Below are 18334 nucleotides of genomic sequence, written 5' to 3' on the forward strand. Positions count from 1 at the left end.
ACCTGCCTCCGATCAGGTTTGATATAGCTCATTAAGTCATTATAATCGCTTCGTAGTACACCGCTCTGGGTGGTAAACTTTATTTTAAAAGCGTGGGTACTGTGTTTTTCTACATTTTTACAAAAATGAGTAATTTAAATGTTAATTGTAGCATTAATGTTTCAAATTTCAGGACCTAACACAATCAAAGCATGCCAGCTACTGTATGTGGAAATTTGTGGCCAGGTTTCCGACAGAGAAGCTTCTCTGCACCAGGCTATCCTGTCATGCCCACTTCCTGTCTGCAGGGTTGGAGTTGATGCCCAGACATCTGCTCCTGTGGACCGACAGTTAATCTCTGCCACAGCCCAACAGATCAACCACCATCATATCTGATATTTAATAAAACACATCTTATTAGAAGAAAGAAAAAAAGCCTTACACAACCAAAACAGCAGCTACAGCAGAGCTTTTATTAGGGAACAAAAACAACAAAAAGATGTTAACTTTGTGTCCCTGAACGTGTAATTTTTGAATAACTTCATATAAAAAGAAAAAAACAACAACATTATATTATGATGAAATAGAAATCTATATATGGTTAAAAAACAATGACCCACATCCATTCTCTTAATAAATATATACACAATAAGTACTGAGATACAAAAGAGAGATCATTTAGATCCATTTTTTCTTTTTGCTATGTACAAATAAAAAACAACAACATGATTTCTATAGTGTATGTTATGGCAATTGATGAGATTTGTTTTCTGAATCATCATATTGCACTTCCAGGACAGCCATTACAGACTGTGCTAGATATTAATTGACCTATTTTTACAGCATTTGTGAATCTACTCTAGAGGAAAAGGGTAGTTCTGTTTTCGCAATATTATCAACATATTTAGTGACCATTTAATACTTACAGAGGAGACCATTATTTAAATTGATATGAGAAAAAGCATTTTTTTAATGGCACCTAAAAAAAATCTTCTAGGCTAAAAAAAAAAATACATTTACAATATTCTACCAAATTATATGATGGTTTTACACACTAAATACTGCCACGTTTTGTTTAGTATTAATACACTGAACCTCTGGAGCTTCATCAACAATTCAAGGGCATTTTACTACGAATTTCTGGGTGCTAAACTTTGCAGATCATCAGCGCTGTGGCTTTAGAATGGGAAAGATAATCTCTTTCTTCTGATGAATGAATGAACTCTGCTGCTTTGTATAGCATGAGGTATAGCAGCACTTCAACTGCTCTGCAAGCCTGAGCAAAATATACAAAAGCAGGCACTGACATTTGAGGCTCAGCTCATATTCTCACTAAATGCAAAAGTGTCATGTCAGTGTCAAATATGTCCTCACTTGTTAATTCTTATGCACAAACAAACAGCTTTATAATGATCAAAATGTATAACTTACATCTCTAACCAGTATCCGTTAAGAGCTATGGCTTTTAAAAAAAGGAAACAAACAAACAAAAAAACATCTGTTGAACGCTAATACAACACGCAGACAACATGAATGACAGGTCCATAATCACTGCATAACCAGAAGTGTAAACTTGACGGCTCCATTTGTCCTCAGCCCCTCTTTTCAGGGTAATCTATCACATCTCCAATCAGATTTCAGTGAGGGTGAGTTTGTACAAGCCGCCCAACTCCTCCATGGAGATCTGGAAGGTGTCTTCGTTGGAGTAGTGTTTGATGATGTTGTCATCCATGTGGACTAGAATGCTGTCAAAATGACAAAATAGTGTGTTGAAGTGAAATATTTTAAAATGTTTTTTTAATATTATGAATTATTGTGACATATATGTAATTTTGCAGTGGTACATATTCATATGAATCATAGCCAAAGTTTTAAATACGTCAGTGTATCCACAAATAATCCATATGAGCCAAAAACATGGGCTTCAATATGATCCAAACAAATCATTTCAGACAGCTTTTTCTACTCTTAGCTCTGTATGACATCAGTGACAGGGGAAATACTTAATATGGTCATTTAGGCTTAGTAACCCCTCCCACCTACTTTCTTTCAAAGAGAAGACAGCTGTTTTTTAAGGGAGGTGAAAAGACAGATTTTTTGCTTCACATAATGGCCCAGTATACAATAAATACACTTATTTTGAACTGTGACTCATGCAAAGCTACTCTAATGGAGTTCAAGAATAAAGACACAGAGCTGGAAAGGGGCATATTAGAAAGCACTAAATTTGGGCGCGTGCAGGACTAACCATGCCAGAGCCACCAGCTGGTTAGCTTAGCATAAACACTTTCTCCCATTATATAAGTGTAATCCTTGTAAGGCATGTGCGTATTTCCTCCCAGGTCGTGATTACCTCATCTGCATGTGCTAATTGCTGATTGGTCAATTAATCCCCAAGTTTACCGTTACTTTATGTGTGAGGAGAACCTGTTGTGATTTAATTATAATAGTGCTGTCAGCATTAATATTGTTAAAATGACGTTAACGCGAGTTAGCGTGGATCGCCCCGTGCTGCACGGCATCAACACATTAACGAGCTAACCGCAGTAACGTGTAGATGCCGTGCAGCCCAATGCACGGGGCGATCCGCGCTAACTCGCTGACAGAGATTTACTGCATTAGTGCGGTTGTGGCGTTAACGTCATTTTAACAAGATTAACGCTGACAGCACTAAATTATATATATTATTATAATATAAATATATTTTGTTATAATTTATATGATATAATATATATAAAATAATTTGATGTAAAGGAGAAAAACCAATCATTAGTGTAGAAATACAATGGAAAAATATGATTGGTTATAACTAAATGATCTATTGCATCTGCAGGTGAAACAGTTCAGTAAAGCACCAAGAAATATAGAAATACATTTTATGGATTTTGTATTCATTTGTTCATGGATAACAGATTTCCTCCTTCACAAAGTTTCAAACATAGTGTGGAAATGTGATAAACATGTATACACTCACCCTTTCTTGCACTTCTTGTAGACCTTTCCAACCTTATCATAAGGCAGTTCATACTTCTCCGAAATCTGGTTGGAAAAAACAAAACAAACACAAATTTGTGTTAAGAGAAATACAGAACACCTCTACTACCTGTTATCTCACCCACTCCACATAAGTACTCCATTACTAATATCCATGACCTTCACACTCTTTTTCATCTTTTTAAACTCGATGACCCCTGAAGTACCCATTCCACTTTTTTCCCAGGACATTTCCACGTTCCATGTCTTTTCTAAATCTTTTCCCCTAACCCTCCCCTCCATTAACACCTTTTGTCCCCTGTGCAATTCTAAAAAACACATTTTTATTTTTTCCCCAATCACTACTTTGCACGATTCCTGTGTTAGTGACTCATCAAAGCTTAGATGATGCAAGAAACTGTTCTTTAGTACAATCCATAGCTAGTTCGGTGAACTGAGGACAACTTACAGCTTCCACCAGGCCTTTCAGCGTGGGATTCTTCAGCATGAGGGCATCAAACACCTCGTCTGTTTCCTTGCGTACGTACAGCAGGACTGTGTGGTGAAAAAAGAGAGAGGAGGCAAGCAGGCGTCAAAGAAAAGCATGCACGCTCATGGACTGAACACAAACACAAATTCAACCTCAGACAAATGTCAGCGGCAGTCATAAAAGGCTTTATCTGCGTCAGACCAGACTGCTTTACTGATGCTTTGGTACATTTGTGTGGGTTTGAGAATTTGAGGTTTTACCACATCTCCAAAGGACTTTCAGAGTGGTGAAGCTGCATGCATATATGTACACATATGCCTTGAGCCATTAATACATTTGCAGCTATACTATATATAACACTGCAAGCCATCTCTTTGCTAGACTGCAGAAGAACATGCAGAGATCTCAGATAGAGCGCTCCTAGAAGGTTCACTGATACTACACTAGATCAGGTTCCAACAGATTTTTAAGACAATTAAAAAATAATACAGTTTGCTGCTGTAATCTGAGTATGTGGCTAATTTATCTACTTCTTTATGTGGACTAAAAACAAACAAGACAGGGGAAACTGAGAGATGCTTTTATGATGACACAAGCCAGATTTACACATTTACACTGAAGTAGCCAAACATAATAACAGATTTCAGTTTGAGGAGCCTGCACAGGAGCTGACTGACTACTCTCTACGTCACTGAGACGTCAACAAGTCCCCAAAGCTTACAGTTTTACAACAAGGAAAAACATGACTGCTGTGGAAAGGTAGTAAACCTTGCCACAACAGTAAGCCAGTACAGAAGGTGCAGTGTTACAGCACCTTCTAAATGTAGTTACTTCCACTTTTCTGCCTTGTGTCCCCTTGAAATGAAGCAGCATGTTTAAAGACCACAGAAGAGAAAAAAAGTGTCCAGTTATTGATGAAATTATTTTGAAAAAACATGCAATCGGTGACTCCTTCCTCCCCTCTCTGTGGTTAACATCCTTCCGCAAGAATGTATTTAACAAGGTCGAGCGTGGCTTTGTGAAGGTACGAGAGGTGCATTTGTGCAGAAGCACTTTGAAGCAGGCCTGAATGTTTAAAACATTCCTCCCTAAGCTACAAAATATTTCAAAACATGCATTTACAGATTTGTAATGTATTGAAAATTGTAGTGTCTATGAATGGGATAGGTGGTGAAGGGTAAATGCTTGTTTGCATAGATGTCTGCATGCACGCAGTGATCTGTGGTATTTCGTTGGGTCAGTGGAGGGCTGGGGCACGTGCATATGTTGGAAGACTTGGAATTATCACATGGCCCAGAGAGAGAGCGAGGGAGAGTGTGTGTGTGTTTGTGTGTATGTATGTGTGGAGCTACAGGCGCTGACCACAGCAAACACAGACGGACACGCATGTGCACACGCAGCCGCACAGGGGAGCATCACTCAAAGGCTGCTGATTAGAACATGAGCAGTGTGGACATTGCACTACAGCAGCAAACACACGTAGTACCTTTCTTTGCTTCCTCCACTCTCGGCAGCTTGTTTTGGGGTGAACCGAACTCATCGTCACTGAAGGGTAATCTCTTCATGCCCGAGCTGTGGTTGAAACACACACGCACACAAACAGCTGCTTAAATGGTCTCAACAACCGGCTGACAGGCCATAAAGCACGAGCACAGACAAAAAAGCTCACGTACATTTCCTAGAAACCGCAACCCTGTATGTATTTTACCGGGAAGTGTCAAAGGTCACGGCAATTCAAAGCTACCATGAAGCAAATGTGAAGTGAACTCACCTGTCTTCTCCATCATCTGTGGAGAAGGGCTGCAAAACAGAGAGAAAAAGAAGAATTTCACTCAAATGTAACATAAAGGTTACAAACTATATACAGCATCTCACAATACATTTATTTGCATTATAGTTAATTGTTATCAAATATTTATGATGCTTTGTGAAGTTAAAATATATCCAAACACGTTTTTAACCAATTTCCTGCATTCCACAGGCTGCAGTTGTAACTTTTCACGTAACTCTTCATGGTAGTGGCTAAATCAGTCAACTAGGCCAAAGGTAAAGTCAACAGCCGAGTCCAAATAGTTTCCTGTGGTGCCCCATTTATTCTTCCTTTATCACTGAGAATTGGAACTGGTCAACATAAACCAGTCTGTACAGCTGTGGACGGTGAAGTGCAGGTCGGGTGGACTGACAGGACTCACTGGTATCTTGTGGCTCACGCAACTGCACTCCTTTTTTATCTTGTTAGCGCTCGTGTTAAATACCAAATATCGATTAGTGTCATTATTTATCTATCACCCGATTGAATAAATTTGACTGCAAAATGTGAGAATAAAGTAGAACTTGTCCATTTAGTCTCAAACACATCAACTTAATGCCTTCAGATTGCAGGCTCTTAATAAATATTAGAGTTTTTTTTTATCATATGAAACAAAGTAAAAAAGCAGATCCTCTGATTTAAAATGATCCAACTCTTTTTTTTTTGTAATTCCTGGAAGGCTGTTGTTTTTCTAGCCTTTCGCCCTTTGACTGTATCGATTACAGGCATTGCTGTGAATAGATTTTCTATTCTGAGAGGAACATCAGCAAACCCGTTGGTTATCAAAAACTGATAGCGAGGCTACAGAGAGTTCGGTCAGGTTCAATGTCAATGGCATCCCCAAAAATAACCAACCTCCTGTCTCTTCCTCTGCTTTCCTGGTATTAATGTAAACGTCACATGCATGAGAGAAGGGGGAGGGGGTGGGGGTGGGGGGGTGTTGGTGTCCTACTTGCATCATTTACCAACAGGGGGCAGTCAAAGCTCACACCTAGTGGAATTTCTCAAAAACAGTATCCTTTGCCCGGTAAACTCATGTGAGCACGTCAGGTGTGCATGCTTCGCCGTGTGGCGTGCTCATCTTGAAAGTGCCATGTGACGTGTTCACTGTGGCAGAGCTCAGAGTCCAGTTCTAAAGAAGAGGCGCTCCTTCCGTTTAAAACTCATAAAAAAGCCAGATAACCTGCAGAGTTCAGGTAAACTCCTATATCTCTCCTCATCCTCTGCAACATGTTTCCACAAACCGACAGGAAAACTGCACTCCTCTCTCCCTGTGCACCAAGACTATTTTTTGCTCCGAGCATATGAACACATAAATCAAGGTGGTTGTACGCCGGTTTGTTTTGAGTCACTGGTAAATGAATCATGGTGTGAGTAACCAGTTTGAAACCTAGCCATCAGTATGTAGGACTTGTATCAAAGCTCAAAACCAGAACTCTCTGTTCTTGCCAACTAGCAAGCAGGCAGGTCACCTCAACTCAGCTGGCAGCCGAGTGGGCGGAAGCTGAAAAACAAACTGTTTATGGACCACCTAAGATGCTATGAATGTTGCAACAGACACGTTCGTGCTTTGGGAATGGCAGGAAACATACAGTTTTCAGTGGTGGCCTAAAAGAAAAAAAAAGTTTTGCGGCTTTGATCGGCACTCACATGACGTTGGAAGGTGGAGAAGTGAATGTCGGGAATGAAGAGGACAGGCTGGGTCTCGAGATCAGTCATCATCTTAAAGATGGTGACATCGTTACGTTTCTGGAGCATTGGTACTTTCATGTCTGCAACTTTGAGGGGAAGACAGCAGGAAGCAATTTAATATTCATGCAGTAGGATGAAGTCAAACATAACACGACATGAGTGAAACAAGGTTTGATTGAATACATGTTTGCTGAAAGTTATCCAGCAAATGCAGAGGAAACCCTCCTGGACACATGAGGACCACATTTACTCTTGTCTTTGCTCTATTCTGGTTTCCAGTATTAGAGTGTAGTTATAGTGAAGTTGTAGCGTAGGTCTTCAAAATAAAAATGTTTAGCTGAAGCAAGCTGAAACATGCTGCAGAGCTCAGAGGAACTATAGCTTCAGGGGGTAAACACACTAAGGGGATGTTTTCATCTACATACAGGAAATCATTTTAACAAATACATGTGTCAGGGCGACTTGAAATGAAAATTGATCGTACTGTGGAAGCCTCTGGTCATTTTAGTAATGATATGTTGTAGCTGATTATCCTAAAACTTAAGAGCAACTTACAAGCCAGCCCAGAGTTTAGGTCGACAACTTTCCCTTTCCTGCGGGACTGTTTCCTCTCCTCATCTCGGATCTTCCTCTCGGCGCCTTTGTCACAGAAGACTTTGATCTGGCAGTAGGCACGGTGGATGGGCTTGTTGCTGCGGTTGTTGTAACTGTAAGTGTCGATCTGCAGATTCAGGGGAAGACCCTTCACCCCTTTCTGAGAGGAGAAGTCTGTGCTCAGACAGTTGACGGAGATGAAGATCTGTGAGGGGAGGAGAGAGGAAGAAAGTTGAGGACCGAAGCAGACTAATGTACAACTTTAAACTCAAAAGTTTGTTTATTAAAGTAGAAACTGCTTCTTAATCATGAAGCCAATGCAATGACGTTTAACTTTCAGGAAGGCCTTTTTGCACTAGATACCTCATAGTCAGGCCTCACATGCTTTCAGTGTCTTTTGCTGGCCTCTTTTGGTGGGCTTTAGTAATTACATGCTCATTTTACTTTCCTTTGTCCTGGTTATTTGCTTTGAAAACACACTCTAACTGTGTTAACACAACACACAATCAAGACAGGTTTAAAAATACCACATAGAAAAGTCTCAAGGGGAAAGTGCTTAACAAATTTATTAGATCACCACCAAATGTAAGGTTTCTGCCACACGTGTGCGTTTTCTTGTCTATATATTTAATTTGCTGTTTTACAAAAGAGCAGAACAATAGTAAAGTAAATCATTTTTATGCTCGAGTTATTTCTGACTTCTCAGAGAAGTCCAGTGTTGAAATTTGGCTATAACCACCTGAACTATGTTCAGTGAATTTGATAGATTTTAGTTTGAATTGATTTAATTAATTTGTTAAGCAGTGTACAAATAAATATAGCCTTTGTCGTTCATTTGGCGTATTCCACAAATGAAGACATTTAACAGTCTTTAATGGTCCTTAATGGTCAACAACTATATTTTAAACGTTAAGGAAAAAGTCTGTTTGGAGCAGAAACATTTTATACATCATTTTATATCCATAAAACCTAATTGGGGACAATAATTAATAATTAATTTAAAAATTCACACACACTAAAGGAATACCAGGTGTTACTTTGAATCCAAATCATTCAATATAATGTCTTATAGTATTTAAAATGTAACCAGTTTAGTATTACGAGTAATGGAAGTCATGGAAATCATATGATAAAACTGCACTTAATAAATCGATGAACTCGACTTGATAACAAAAGTACTTTTAAAGAGAACTGATGCAGCGTCACAAGCTTTTCCATAGAGCATGTTACTGTGGACGATCTAATACTCTTTCTTCCTTTTTTGAGCTGTTTCAATCAATAACAACCACACACATGCAGACAGTTTGGATGTTGGTGCTGTTTTGATGTAAATATACTAAAACAATATGATTTGCAACCTTGATTTGATATAGTAAAGCCTTACATAACTTTTGCCTTTGTTCCTCATCTTATAACCTTTATTACCCCCATCATCACAGGACTATATAAGGGTTACATATACAGTACACTTTGATATATGCACATATACTGCTATGCATTCAGCCCAAGGGCAAACCACACACATACAGGTACTTCCTCTAACGGACTTCTCACCCTAACACACACCAATATTAACTAACACAACGAAATGATTAAACTCCTAATTATATCCTGAAATCCCATCAGCATGTAAATTGACCTCACTTCCCAAGGTCAGAAACCCAAACTGATCCTCTCAGACATCCATCCAAAGACACACACGCCAAACACCTTCATCTGTAACCAAACACCTCGCTGATGAGATGCTCAAACAATGTGGCTGGGCGGTTATACAAATGGTGAAGTAACAAAAACACACAAGGATGAACATCCTATGAATGCATGCCACAAGTCATGAGACAGTTAGACCCACATCCTGGTATGCAAGCGTGAGTGTGTGTATAAGTGTGTGTGTGCTTAGGAAGGTCTGTTCATGTGACTTTATTTATCCAAAGTGTAGCCTAAAGAAAAGTACGCCGGTGATGAGCGGCAGCGCCGTGTTGTCTCTTTGTCTGTTTGCCACCTTGTCAGTAGTCTTCCATCTCAGGCCGAGAGCAGAGCAGAGCCACAGGGCAGCACGAGGGTTGGGAACAAAGAAAGAAACAATCATTCTTAGTTAGTGTATTGTCTGTCTTGTCTTAATGTTGGTTTAAAATGGAGCACTGTAACAAAAAAATAATAATAATTTCCCCCAGGGATCAATAAAGTATTCTGATTCTGATTCTGATTCTGATGAGTGGAGACGAGGACAGGAGCTCCTCCTTTCTGACGGATTTTGTTTGACAACTGTTCCATCTGGTCACCTCCCTTCCCAATGAGTTTCCTCATTCCTGCACTCTTTGTTTCTCATGTCCAAAAATACCTAAACATGCGACATCACAATAAGGGTGACAGGCAGGTTGGACCAGTCAAGAATATAAGAACAGAGTGTAGGAATAACTCTCTCTTTCACACACACTCACACACACACCTACACCTCTGTGTTTTTACACAACCTGAGTAACCACACAGGAGAGGAGTGACTGCGACATGACCGCATCCTCACTCTTCTTTTTTAAAACCACTAATTATATTTAACAACTGTTTTTGGGGGGATCAAAGTGAGCAAAGGGGATGACGATCACCCATAAAGGGGACTCGGCACCTGACACTGTCATTCAGGCACGGGGCCTTAACAAACAAAAAGAAAAGGAGGACTATTTTTAGGTGTCTAAGTTTGTTGTTGTTAAAAGGTCAAGCCTCATATTTAAACGTTCAAGACCAGGAAGTACGCGGAAGCCTCGGATCACCGGTGATCCTGAGAACCAAACACTGTTCTTGTTTTGACAGGAACACTGAAGTGCAAACAGTGAACTGTCATGTTTGGACTTGGTTCAAGCAACAACCGTGTCAGAGATGTCAGTGGGGGTGTCAGGCAGCCGTGTACCTGTGAAGGTGTGGATGTGGGTGTGGATGCGTTCAGTCCACTGACTTACTTTGGCCTCCTCGTTTGTGTCCCAGGTGAAGGAAATGGCGTTATATGAAATCTCCTCAATGTTGCCGATGGTGTTGAAGCTCTCCTTGTAGTCAGCTGGAGCAACAGATGTTGGTTATTAATAAATGATGTATTGAAAGCATATTAACTGCTTTATGCCGAGTAAAAAAGAAATTAGCCCATTTAAATAAATCTAAATAAATGATAAAAAACAAACCAGAAAAAGTAAGAAAGGTAAGGTAACTTCAACATATGCTGAGATTTATGAAAGTTACAGACTAACAGTAATCCATCAAAAGCAAAATGAGCTGTCACAATCAAAGAACACACCTTTTCCTGCTAAGCTGTGCTTACAAACAGCTGCTTGAGTTTGCAGACAGATGAGGATTAGCGTGTCCGCTATGTCTCCGCACTCAAACTGGTAGGTTTGGTTTGTTTTATTTCACGATGTGGTTTATTATGAAAACATCGTTTTTCAGAACTTACCGATGTCGAGGCACCTCTGTTTAGCCGTGTGCTGTCTGGAGTGCCAGTACTTCCAGTGTTTTAGCTGGTCGTCTCTGCACTTCTCCTCTCCAAACACAACCATCACCACGCTCTGAGGAAAAAAAATAAAGCACAGTGATACCTTAATATGACTGTCAATAATCAGATTTTGCAATACACTTTCTCCTGTCTTCCTCCCTTCATCCCCAACCGGCCATGACAGATGGTTGCCCCACACTGAGGTTTCTTCCTGTTAAAACTGAGTTTTTCCTTCCCACTGTCGCCAAGTCCTTTGGGTTTTTCTGTATTTTGTAGGGTCTTTACTTTACAATATAAGGGACTTGAGACAACTGTAGTTGTCATTTTTATATGAATAAAACTGAATTGATCTGAAATGAATTATATGTCATTTCCTGGTTTTTTAAGTGCTCTTTCTTACCCTGACTTTGGTGATGGGTTGCTGCAGGCCTTTGTTGTCAATCTCCCTGAGGGTGATGGGGTAAAACTGGCCCTTGTTGAGGTACGTCATTGTCCCGTCACCTGTCTTCTGACGCAGAGATTTGGATGCCTCGAGAGTGTACTCAAAATTATTCCTGAGACACACAAAAATAAAGGTCAAATCTAGTGAATACCATAAACAACAGCATGCTGCGTTTAAAAAAAATTCCCTTCTGTAAACAAATCCGAGGAGACGAATGAAACAGCAGAGTAACACCTAGCGGGCTTTAAATATGTGCAGACACTTGTGAGACACACAGACGGGAGTCTGGTGTCTCCCCTGTGACTGAGATGAATGAAGCCATTCTGCTGTGCCGTGTCAAAAGCTGAATGGCGGTGTGGAAGTTGGACGGTGGGCCGGCGGCAGGGCGACTTACCCCGGCACGGTGTCAAACTGAGTGTAGTCCTCGGGCGTCATGGAGGTCATCCGAAACTGGAGATCTCCTGGGAGGGAAAACACCTGAAGCGCAAAAAAGGAAAACAGAATCAAGCAAAGCATGGGAACAGGAAATACAACAGCTGCTTTGCATAAATTTTAGATGATTTTCTTCAACTAGCAAACTGTGTAAGCAACTAGATGAACACTGTGTTTCATTCTAGTCATTTATTAGGCTAGGCTTTCTCTCATCAGGTATAACAGTTTGTTTTGGTGTTTTTTATTCCCCTTCATTTTGGTTTTTGTTTAAAAAAAATGGCTCTGCGGCCACCTCCACCCCCTCCTGTACAGGGGTTTTGTTGGCTTTTCTGAGGTAATTCCCCTCCAGGTTAAAAAGAGAAAGAGGAGAGAGAAAGGGCTTTGGCTATTGTAGGAGAAAAGTACAGCACTTTATTGTGTTGGTGAGACAATGGCATAATAACACACTGGCCACTATTTTGGCATGTTCAAATAAAACCAGGGAAGGTTGAGCCCACCGCTGGCTCCATGGGATCGGGTGAATATCCTATTGTCTGATGGGAGAGATCTGAGAGGGGAGAGGAGAGGAACGCGAAGGAGAAGGAGGAGGTGGAGTGGAGGGGGTGCTGGGAGAGCATTGGCAGGGTTTTGACGGGGGGGGGGGGCATCGAAACACTCACTTCCTGGGAACCATCCTTAAAGCTCTCGGGAAAGGTGGAGTCAGGGGGCGTACGAGCCTGGGTGCCAGGGCTGAAATGGACCGCGTTGTGGGTGAGCTGGCGGTCAAAGACGCCCACGTGGCTCTCCGTTTCGCTGCAGTTGTTTGGCACAGTCACCGAGAAGCCGTGAGTGGGCACCTCTGTCTTGATAGTCTGGTTTGGCACGGTGGCAATGGAAACTGTGACAGTAGTATCTGAACAAACAAAACAAAGCAAAAACCCCAAAACAGTTAACTGATCATCAGGTTTCTAAATTTTTCTGTTTTTTTCTGTTTGTGTTGCTGAATCAGAGCAGACCTGGTGAAGAAAAGTGGGCTCTCTTGTCTGGGCCCAGCTGAAGAATATTGAAGGGAGGCTTGAGCACCGGGATCCTGTTTTCCATACTGGCTTCCTGGAGTTGGACTATGGAGTGTCCGGCCTGGATCTGGTGCCTGTGACGAAGTAGAAGTGCACATAAATTTTAGATCTCCAATACAATACATCATTGCTTTGATAAACCTTGAAACAATGGGTTATTTATATGATATGTTTTTCTGCTTCTCCCTTTTCTCAGTCCTGGGTTTCACCTTTGGTGTTGCCATGCCTGAGAACTGATTAACGACCCATTGATAACACAAAGGAATTTGTACACCGGACATTTTCCTTCCTTTTTTGAGAATTTAAAGATGTCTTCTATGACACTCGGAGCAGCTATTTTAGTACGCCTGACTAAAGCAGCAAAAGAAATCCTAATGTCAATAATCGTTTTTCCTTGCTGCTCTGGAGAAAACAGGTACACTCCTGAGGATAAATGTGCATACAGTTTTTAAATAGAATTTAAAAATCATATCACAAGAGCTTGAATCGCTCTCTTGTTTTCTGCTGTTGCCCTCTGCTGTGCTTTTATTTTTAAAGGGGGAGGTGGTACGCGGAGAGGACTGCCGCTTACCTTTTGTTGGGATCCACATCAGAGACCAGTGTGTCTGTCTTGGGCTGGTGTATTGTTCTCTTTTCCCTGGGCACCTGTATACGAGAGTAAACACAGCCGCTCAGCGTCTGACCACATCACATCTACCAGACTGGGTCATCCTGCTGTTTGTAGGCATAGTTAGATCAGTTACATGACATAATGTAGACTCTGTCTCACAGATGTTACTTAATGATCAGATGTCACTAAGGGTGAGGATCACAGAGGGAAAGTTTGCAAGAATCTGGCAACTATTCCTCCAGTATGTGATTTTGCACTACTCCTCATAGAAGGAGGGGAGAAACTATTCCTGCTGAGCTTTTCCTGATACCTTATAGTAGTCGTAGAGCAGACCCAGAGCTGCGGCACTATCCTCGTCTCCATTTATGCTCATCATCGCCTTGGTGGCAGCTGTCAGCGGGTTCTCCAGAAAAGATTTCCAGGCTTCATCCTCTGTGGTGAAAGAGCGACGCTGGCCGCCATAACCCGGCTCGTTCTGGAGAACCAGGACCGCACGTTTACTGCTAAAAGGGGGAGAGTGTGTGCTTTAGTTACCGCATACAAAGCAGTTAATGACATGAAATAAAAGCCATGGATGTGCGCAGCAAAAGGGAAGAGCCGTCCATACTAGAAGGGATTCATCTCCTGTTATGGACTTATTTTCCACACTGACTCCACATAAGCTCTCCAGACCGGGACCTGAAATCTCAGTGTCGCTCAAAACAGACAAACAGGTTATAAGAGCGAGAGATCACCCATGTAGATGTTTTTTTTTTCATCTGCAGGACCAGTTGGTCAGGCTTTTCGAGGATTGTGCAACAAATCTCTGCCGCTGAACCACAGAGGCAGAAGGTGTATCGAGAAAAAGATGCTCTACAGGATCGTCCAGTGTAACGACTCTAGTTCGGGGATCACTCATTGGTTGAGAAGCCGCCCGCATGTGACGCATCTGACCCGGCTGCATTCCTGCGCTGTGCTTGCAAACGAACTTGTTTGTGACAAATAATCACGAGATTTTAACGCTCAGTAGCCGCCTGCCTCGCGCTCCTTCTCTTCCTCTTCAAAATTCAACATCGCCTTGGTATGCTGTGCACAGTGTGCAAGCTTAAGCTATTTGAACCTGGGTGCATTACATTTAAAGTAAAACAAAAACGCCTCTGCGTGTACGAAATGGCTGATGATGAGCCTGCGACGTTTGCACTGAAGTCACCTGTTTACAGTAAATTTTAATGTTTACACAGCTTCTGTTTGCTGAGACGCGTTAAGCCCCAGTCAGAGTAAAGTCATTAATGGAGCTCTTGTTATTAAAGTTTCATCCACAAACTTCGGAAACCGCATATATCCCCCTCTTCAGCCAATTATTATAAAGTGTGAACGGACTGGATCAGTTTCCATGTTGAGTATCTACAACAAATACAACTTTTTTGTCTCCCAGTGGTCAGAGAAAGTGATAATTAGTAACCCTATATCTAAACGCAACCTGATATAATCCATTATGTGTTGGCTATAAAAAAAAATATATCTAAGGTAAGGCAATATAAGCCATTATTTACTAAAACAATGAAGAGTCTTATTGCTGATCAGGCAAAAATTACACTGAGATGTCAAGAAATAAAGTGAGTAAGGCAGCATGAGTCCAGACTTCTGTCACTTTAATGTACAGGAGCAGTAAAAAAAAATAAATAACACTACTTTTTTGGACATTTAGAGAAAAGAGCTTTAATCCCTCATTTTAAATTAAAAAAACAAAACAAAACACACACAGCAGTGTAGAGTAAAATCCATGAAAACCTCAGATAGCCCTGTGCTCGCTTGTCTATGTTAGTCGTGGGGCCAACGCCTAGCAGGTGTACGATTTCACTCCCCTCAAATGTCTCCTTGTCACTGCCCTCAAACCCCCCCACACACAGAATACAGAATATATCTCAAACTAAACATTTATATATCTGAAAAACACTGATTTATTTTTATTATTTTATTATTTTAAGCTCTATCTTCCATTAAAACTCTTTTACACCTGTGCAGAGGCAGTTTTCCTTGGCTGACACCTTGCTGCCGGAGACTTGTGCCTATTCCTGAGCAAACATCATTTCTACTATCCACATAACAGTTAAAGCTTAAGGCAAAATCAAACAACCGCCCATCTCTACTCCGGAACGGCTCTTATTCCAACAGTCGCCTCCAGCTCGCACGACAGGTGGAGGTACACCTGTACAGGCTCGAACATGACAGGTGAAACGAGCGGAGTTACAACACCATGGGAAACTATGAGACTACACCAACTCCCCGCTTGGCAACCCGCTGTAACAGAGCACACTTACCCTTTTAAAAGGAGCTATAATGATCGTAGAATAGGCTCATGCTTATATGCGACACGAACATCAGGACACGATTTTGAGAAAAATACAGAAGGCTGCAGCTGCAGGTCACAGTGTGACCTCGGCTTTTGAAAAATCCGTCAGTGCAATGAATGTATTTGTTTAAAAAAATAAATTGCAAAAATAATCAGAAAATCCACAAAAGCAATTAAAGTCAGTATTACAAGCTTATAGTGTCAACATGCTCGTTGTGCGGGCTAACAGAGGAGTCAGGACAACTTACTTGTCATGCTCCTGTGACATCTCGGTCGGTCGAACTGGACTTTCTAGTTGGTACTGAAAATCCGATCCGTCTTCTTTACCACCCTGGAAAACTCCGCTGCTAACACTGGATAAGGGCCACGGCAACAAACAAGGTGTCCCCTCCTGAGAGAACGGGTTTTGTCGGCTTTTCTCGCTTTTTGGGGCAATGCTTAGAAATTAAGGCCGGTTTTACCTGTGACAAGGACGCGGATTGGATTACAGGTGGACGGGAGGCGGGGTCTTACTGTCAATTGCCCTTGCCGGGCTTGTGATTGGCTCACCTGATGGCCTACCTGCAGCTGTAGGGTGAGTTTGGAGAAAGCAGTGGTAAAACTGGGTTTTAAAAGCTGTGATTTTATCATATGGGAATATTAAATGAGAAATATATTCCCCCTACCCCTAAAAAAGGCCAGTGCAAAATTTATTGGGATGACTTAAAAATTAAAATGATTTACAAAAAAAAGGAAAGAAAGTCTTTGATGATTAGAGTCACTAAGGAAATATTCACTTATTTGTACACACCTGCAGGCTTCATAGATGTCACTATGTGGGAGCTACTATGATGGAGATTATTGTGGCAGAAAGACCTGATTCACTTCACAAAGACATGAACAAGCGCGCTCTTTTAAAGTCTACACCGATAACTCCTGTATAACACGGTAATAAGACGTTTAGTAAACTAATAACGTAATTCACTGATAAATGATCAGCATGCTGTGGATAAGTGGAGACCTGTTTTTATGAGCATGAACTCAATTCAAAGGCAACAAATTAAAGGAGAACCCTCTGTCTCTGTATGGTGGCTCTGTGAGAGTTTTTTGATAACGTGGGTCTTCCTGGAAATCCTTTGCTATCCTACATGATGCTGTGGGAATTCTTTGTCATTGTTATTTATTTATTTCCTCAGTGTTTTGTGTTAAGCTGTTGGCCAACATGCTGTTGGCTGTTGTCTGTGCTTGCATTGAAAATGTACATATGAGTATGACTAAGTAATGCAGCTCAAATCTATCTACGGGTACAAATAAAATAATCTAACCTCATCTAACCTAACTTGTGCCCTCAGAGCAGGGGTGAGCCATTCATTCACTAACTGTTAACACTTCTTTTATTAGTGGCAGTTTATAAAGACTTAAAATTGATGTTAATTGAGTTCAGATTATAGGTGCGACTGTCCACAACAGTCCCAGATTCTCATGCAGCCCCTTGGGAAATTTAATTGCCCACACCTGCCACCTCGTCCTCATCTAAGGGATTTCATTCATGTTGAACTATTTCTATCCTGATAGGATTCACCTCTTCCAGTATGACCTCCATCCATAAGGCTAAAGGAGTCCCTTAATGGTTTGGAAATTACCCGAATTGTGTGTTATGGCCTGTATGAAAATTTGGACCAACCTTTTAGCCAGCTGGCTCCAAGAAAGATGTTTGAGTACCAGATTATTAGAATTTTGCAGCAACGATGCCAAGTCACACAGAAGCTGCTGTGACAACATCGTAAGAAGATAGTTTACACTAATTTCTTTGGGATGCACAGATATAGTAGTGAAACATGGGTATTGCCAATATCGGACCTGCTATTAAATGATATCAACAAATAAGATGCCATCTACTGACATCAGTGGTCGGTATATACCTGTGCGTTCAAATTTATGAATAAGTGACATGACAAATATCACAAGTGGTGTATCAGTGTGCCTGATATAAAACCATGTGTATCAGTATTTACTACATGAAACATCTTTGATGAATACAAACACTTACAGTAACCTGTCTTAATGCAATAAAACAAGATGATAAAACTGTAAAGCAAGTAAAGAATTATGCTTTGGGCTTTTTTTTGTCAGTTTCTGGGTATCTTGAAGGCAACAAGAAACTGAATTTAAAAAGTTCCAATCATGGGACCCCTCACTCACCTAAACATATTCCCTCACATAGCTGGGGGCACTTTTTCCATTCTGTTTAACGGTAAGTACACCTTTCGTCCCACCTGTGTCTCTACTACTAGATGATGTTACAGAAGCTTGTTTACCTTCTTCCAGAGGACAGATAAGCATCAGTCTGCACAGCTGCAGGTAAGAAACAGGCAAATTAGTTCCGAAAGCCACATCAAGAGTGCAAATAAAGTGATGACACCACTGAACCAAGAGCTTGGAATAGAAGCACACTAGCACTGGCAGTC

At 41.1% G+C, this 18334-nt stretch overlaps 1 protein-coding gene across 4 annotated transcripts; it reads right to left on the reverse strand.

Annotated features, from left to right (window-relative positions):
* Positions 1-438: 438 nt before the first annotated feature.
* On the reverse strand, positions 439-16333 carry grhl1 (grainyhead-like transcription factor 1). Of its 4 annotated transcripts, none has more exons than XM_005950493.3 (16): positions 16136-16333; positions 13866-14058; positions 13517-13590; positions 12886-13019; positions 12550-12782; positions 11853-11935; positions 11417-11570; positions 10978-11089; positions 10493-10587; positions 7500-7743; positions 6903-7030; positions 5214-5242; positions 4929-5014; positions 3422-3507; positions 2954-3018; positions 439-1724 (listed from the first exon to the last, which is right to left on the reverse strand). In XM_005950493.3, exons 1-16 carry the CDS (start codon positions 16153-16155, stop codon positions 1610-1612), a joined length of 1851 nt encoding a protein of 616 aa, XP_005950555.1. In that variant the 5' UTR covers positions 16156-16333; the 3' UTR covers positions 439-1609. The 4 variants fall into 4 exon arrangements, with proteins under 4 accessions (XP_005950555.1, XP_042074096.1, XP_005950558.1 ...); XM_042218162.1 differs by having other exon boundaries at positions 13866-14055; positions 16136-16317; XM_005950496.3 differs by lacking the exon at positions 16136-16333 and adding an exon at positions 15856-16123.
* Positions 16334-18334: the final 2001 nt, after the last annotated feature.

The sequence above is a fragment of the Haplochromis burtoni genome, unplaced genomic scaffold (genome assembly GCF_018398535.1).
Source record: "Haplochromis burtoni strain Fernald_Lab_line unplaced genomic scaffold, NCSU_Asbu1 Contig_16, whole genome shotgun sequence".
Lineage (NCBI taxonomy): Eukaryota > Metazoa > Chordata > Actinopteri > Cichliformes > Cichlidae > Haplochromis > Haplochromis burtoni.

Coding starts and splice junctions, on each gene's coding strand:
- grhl1 (XM_005950493.3), bottom strand. CDS start 16,155: ATGTCACAGGAGCATGACAA. Junction 13,020..13,516: donor GATGTGGATCCCAACAAAAG/GTAAGCGGCAGT, acceptor ACTTCGTCACAG/GCACCAGATCCAGGCCGGAC. Junction 12,783..12,885: donor AGCCCACTTTTCTTCACCAG/GTCTGCTCTGAT, acceptor TTGTTTGTTCAG/ATACTACTGTCACAGTTTCC.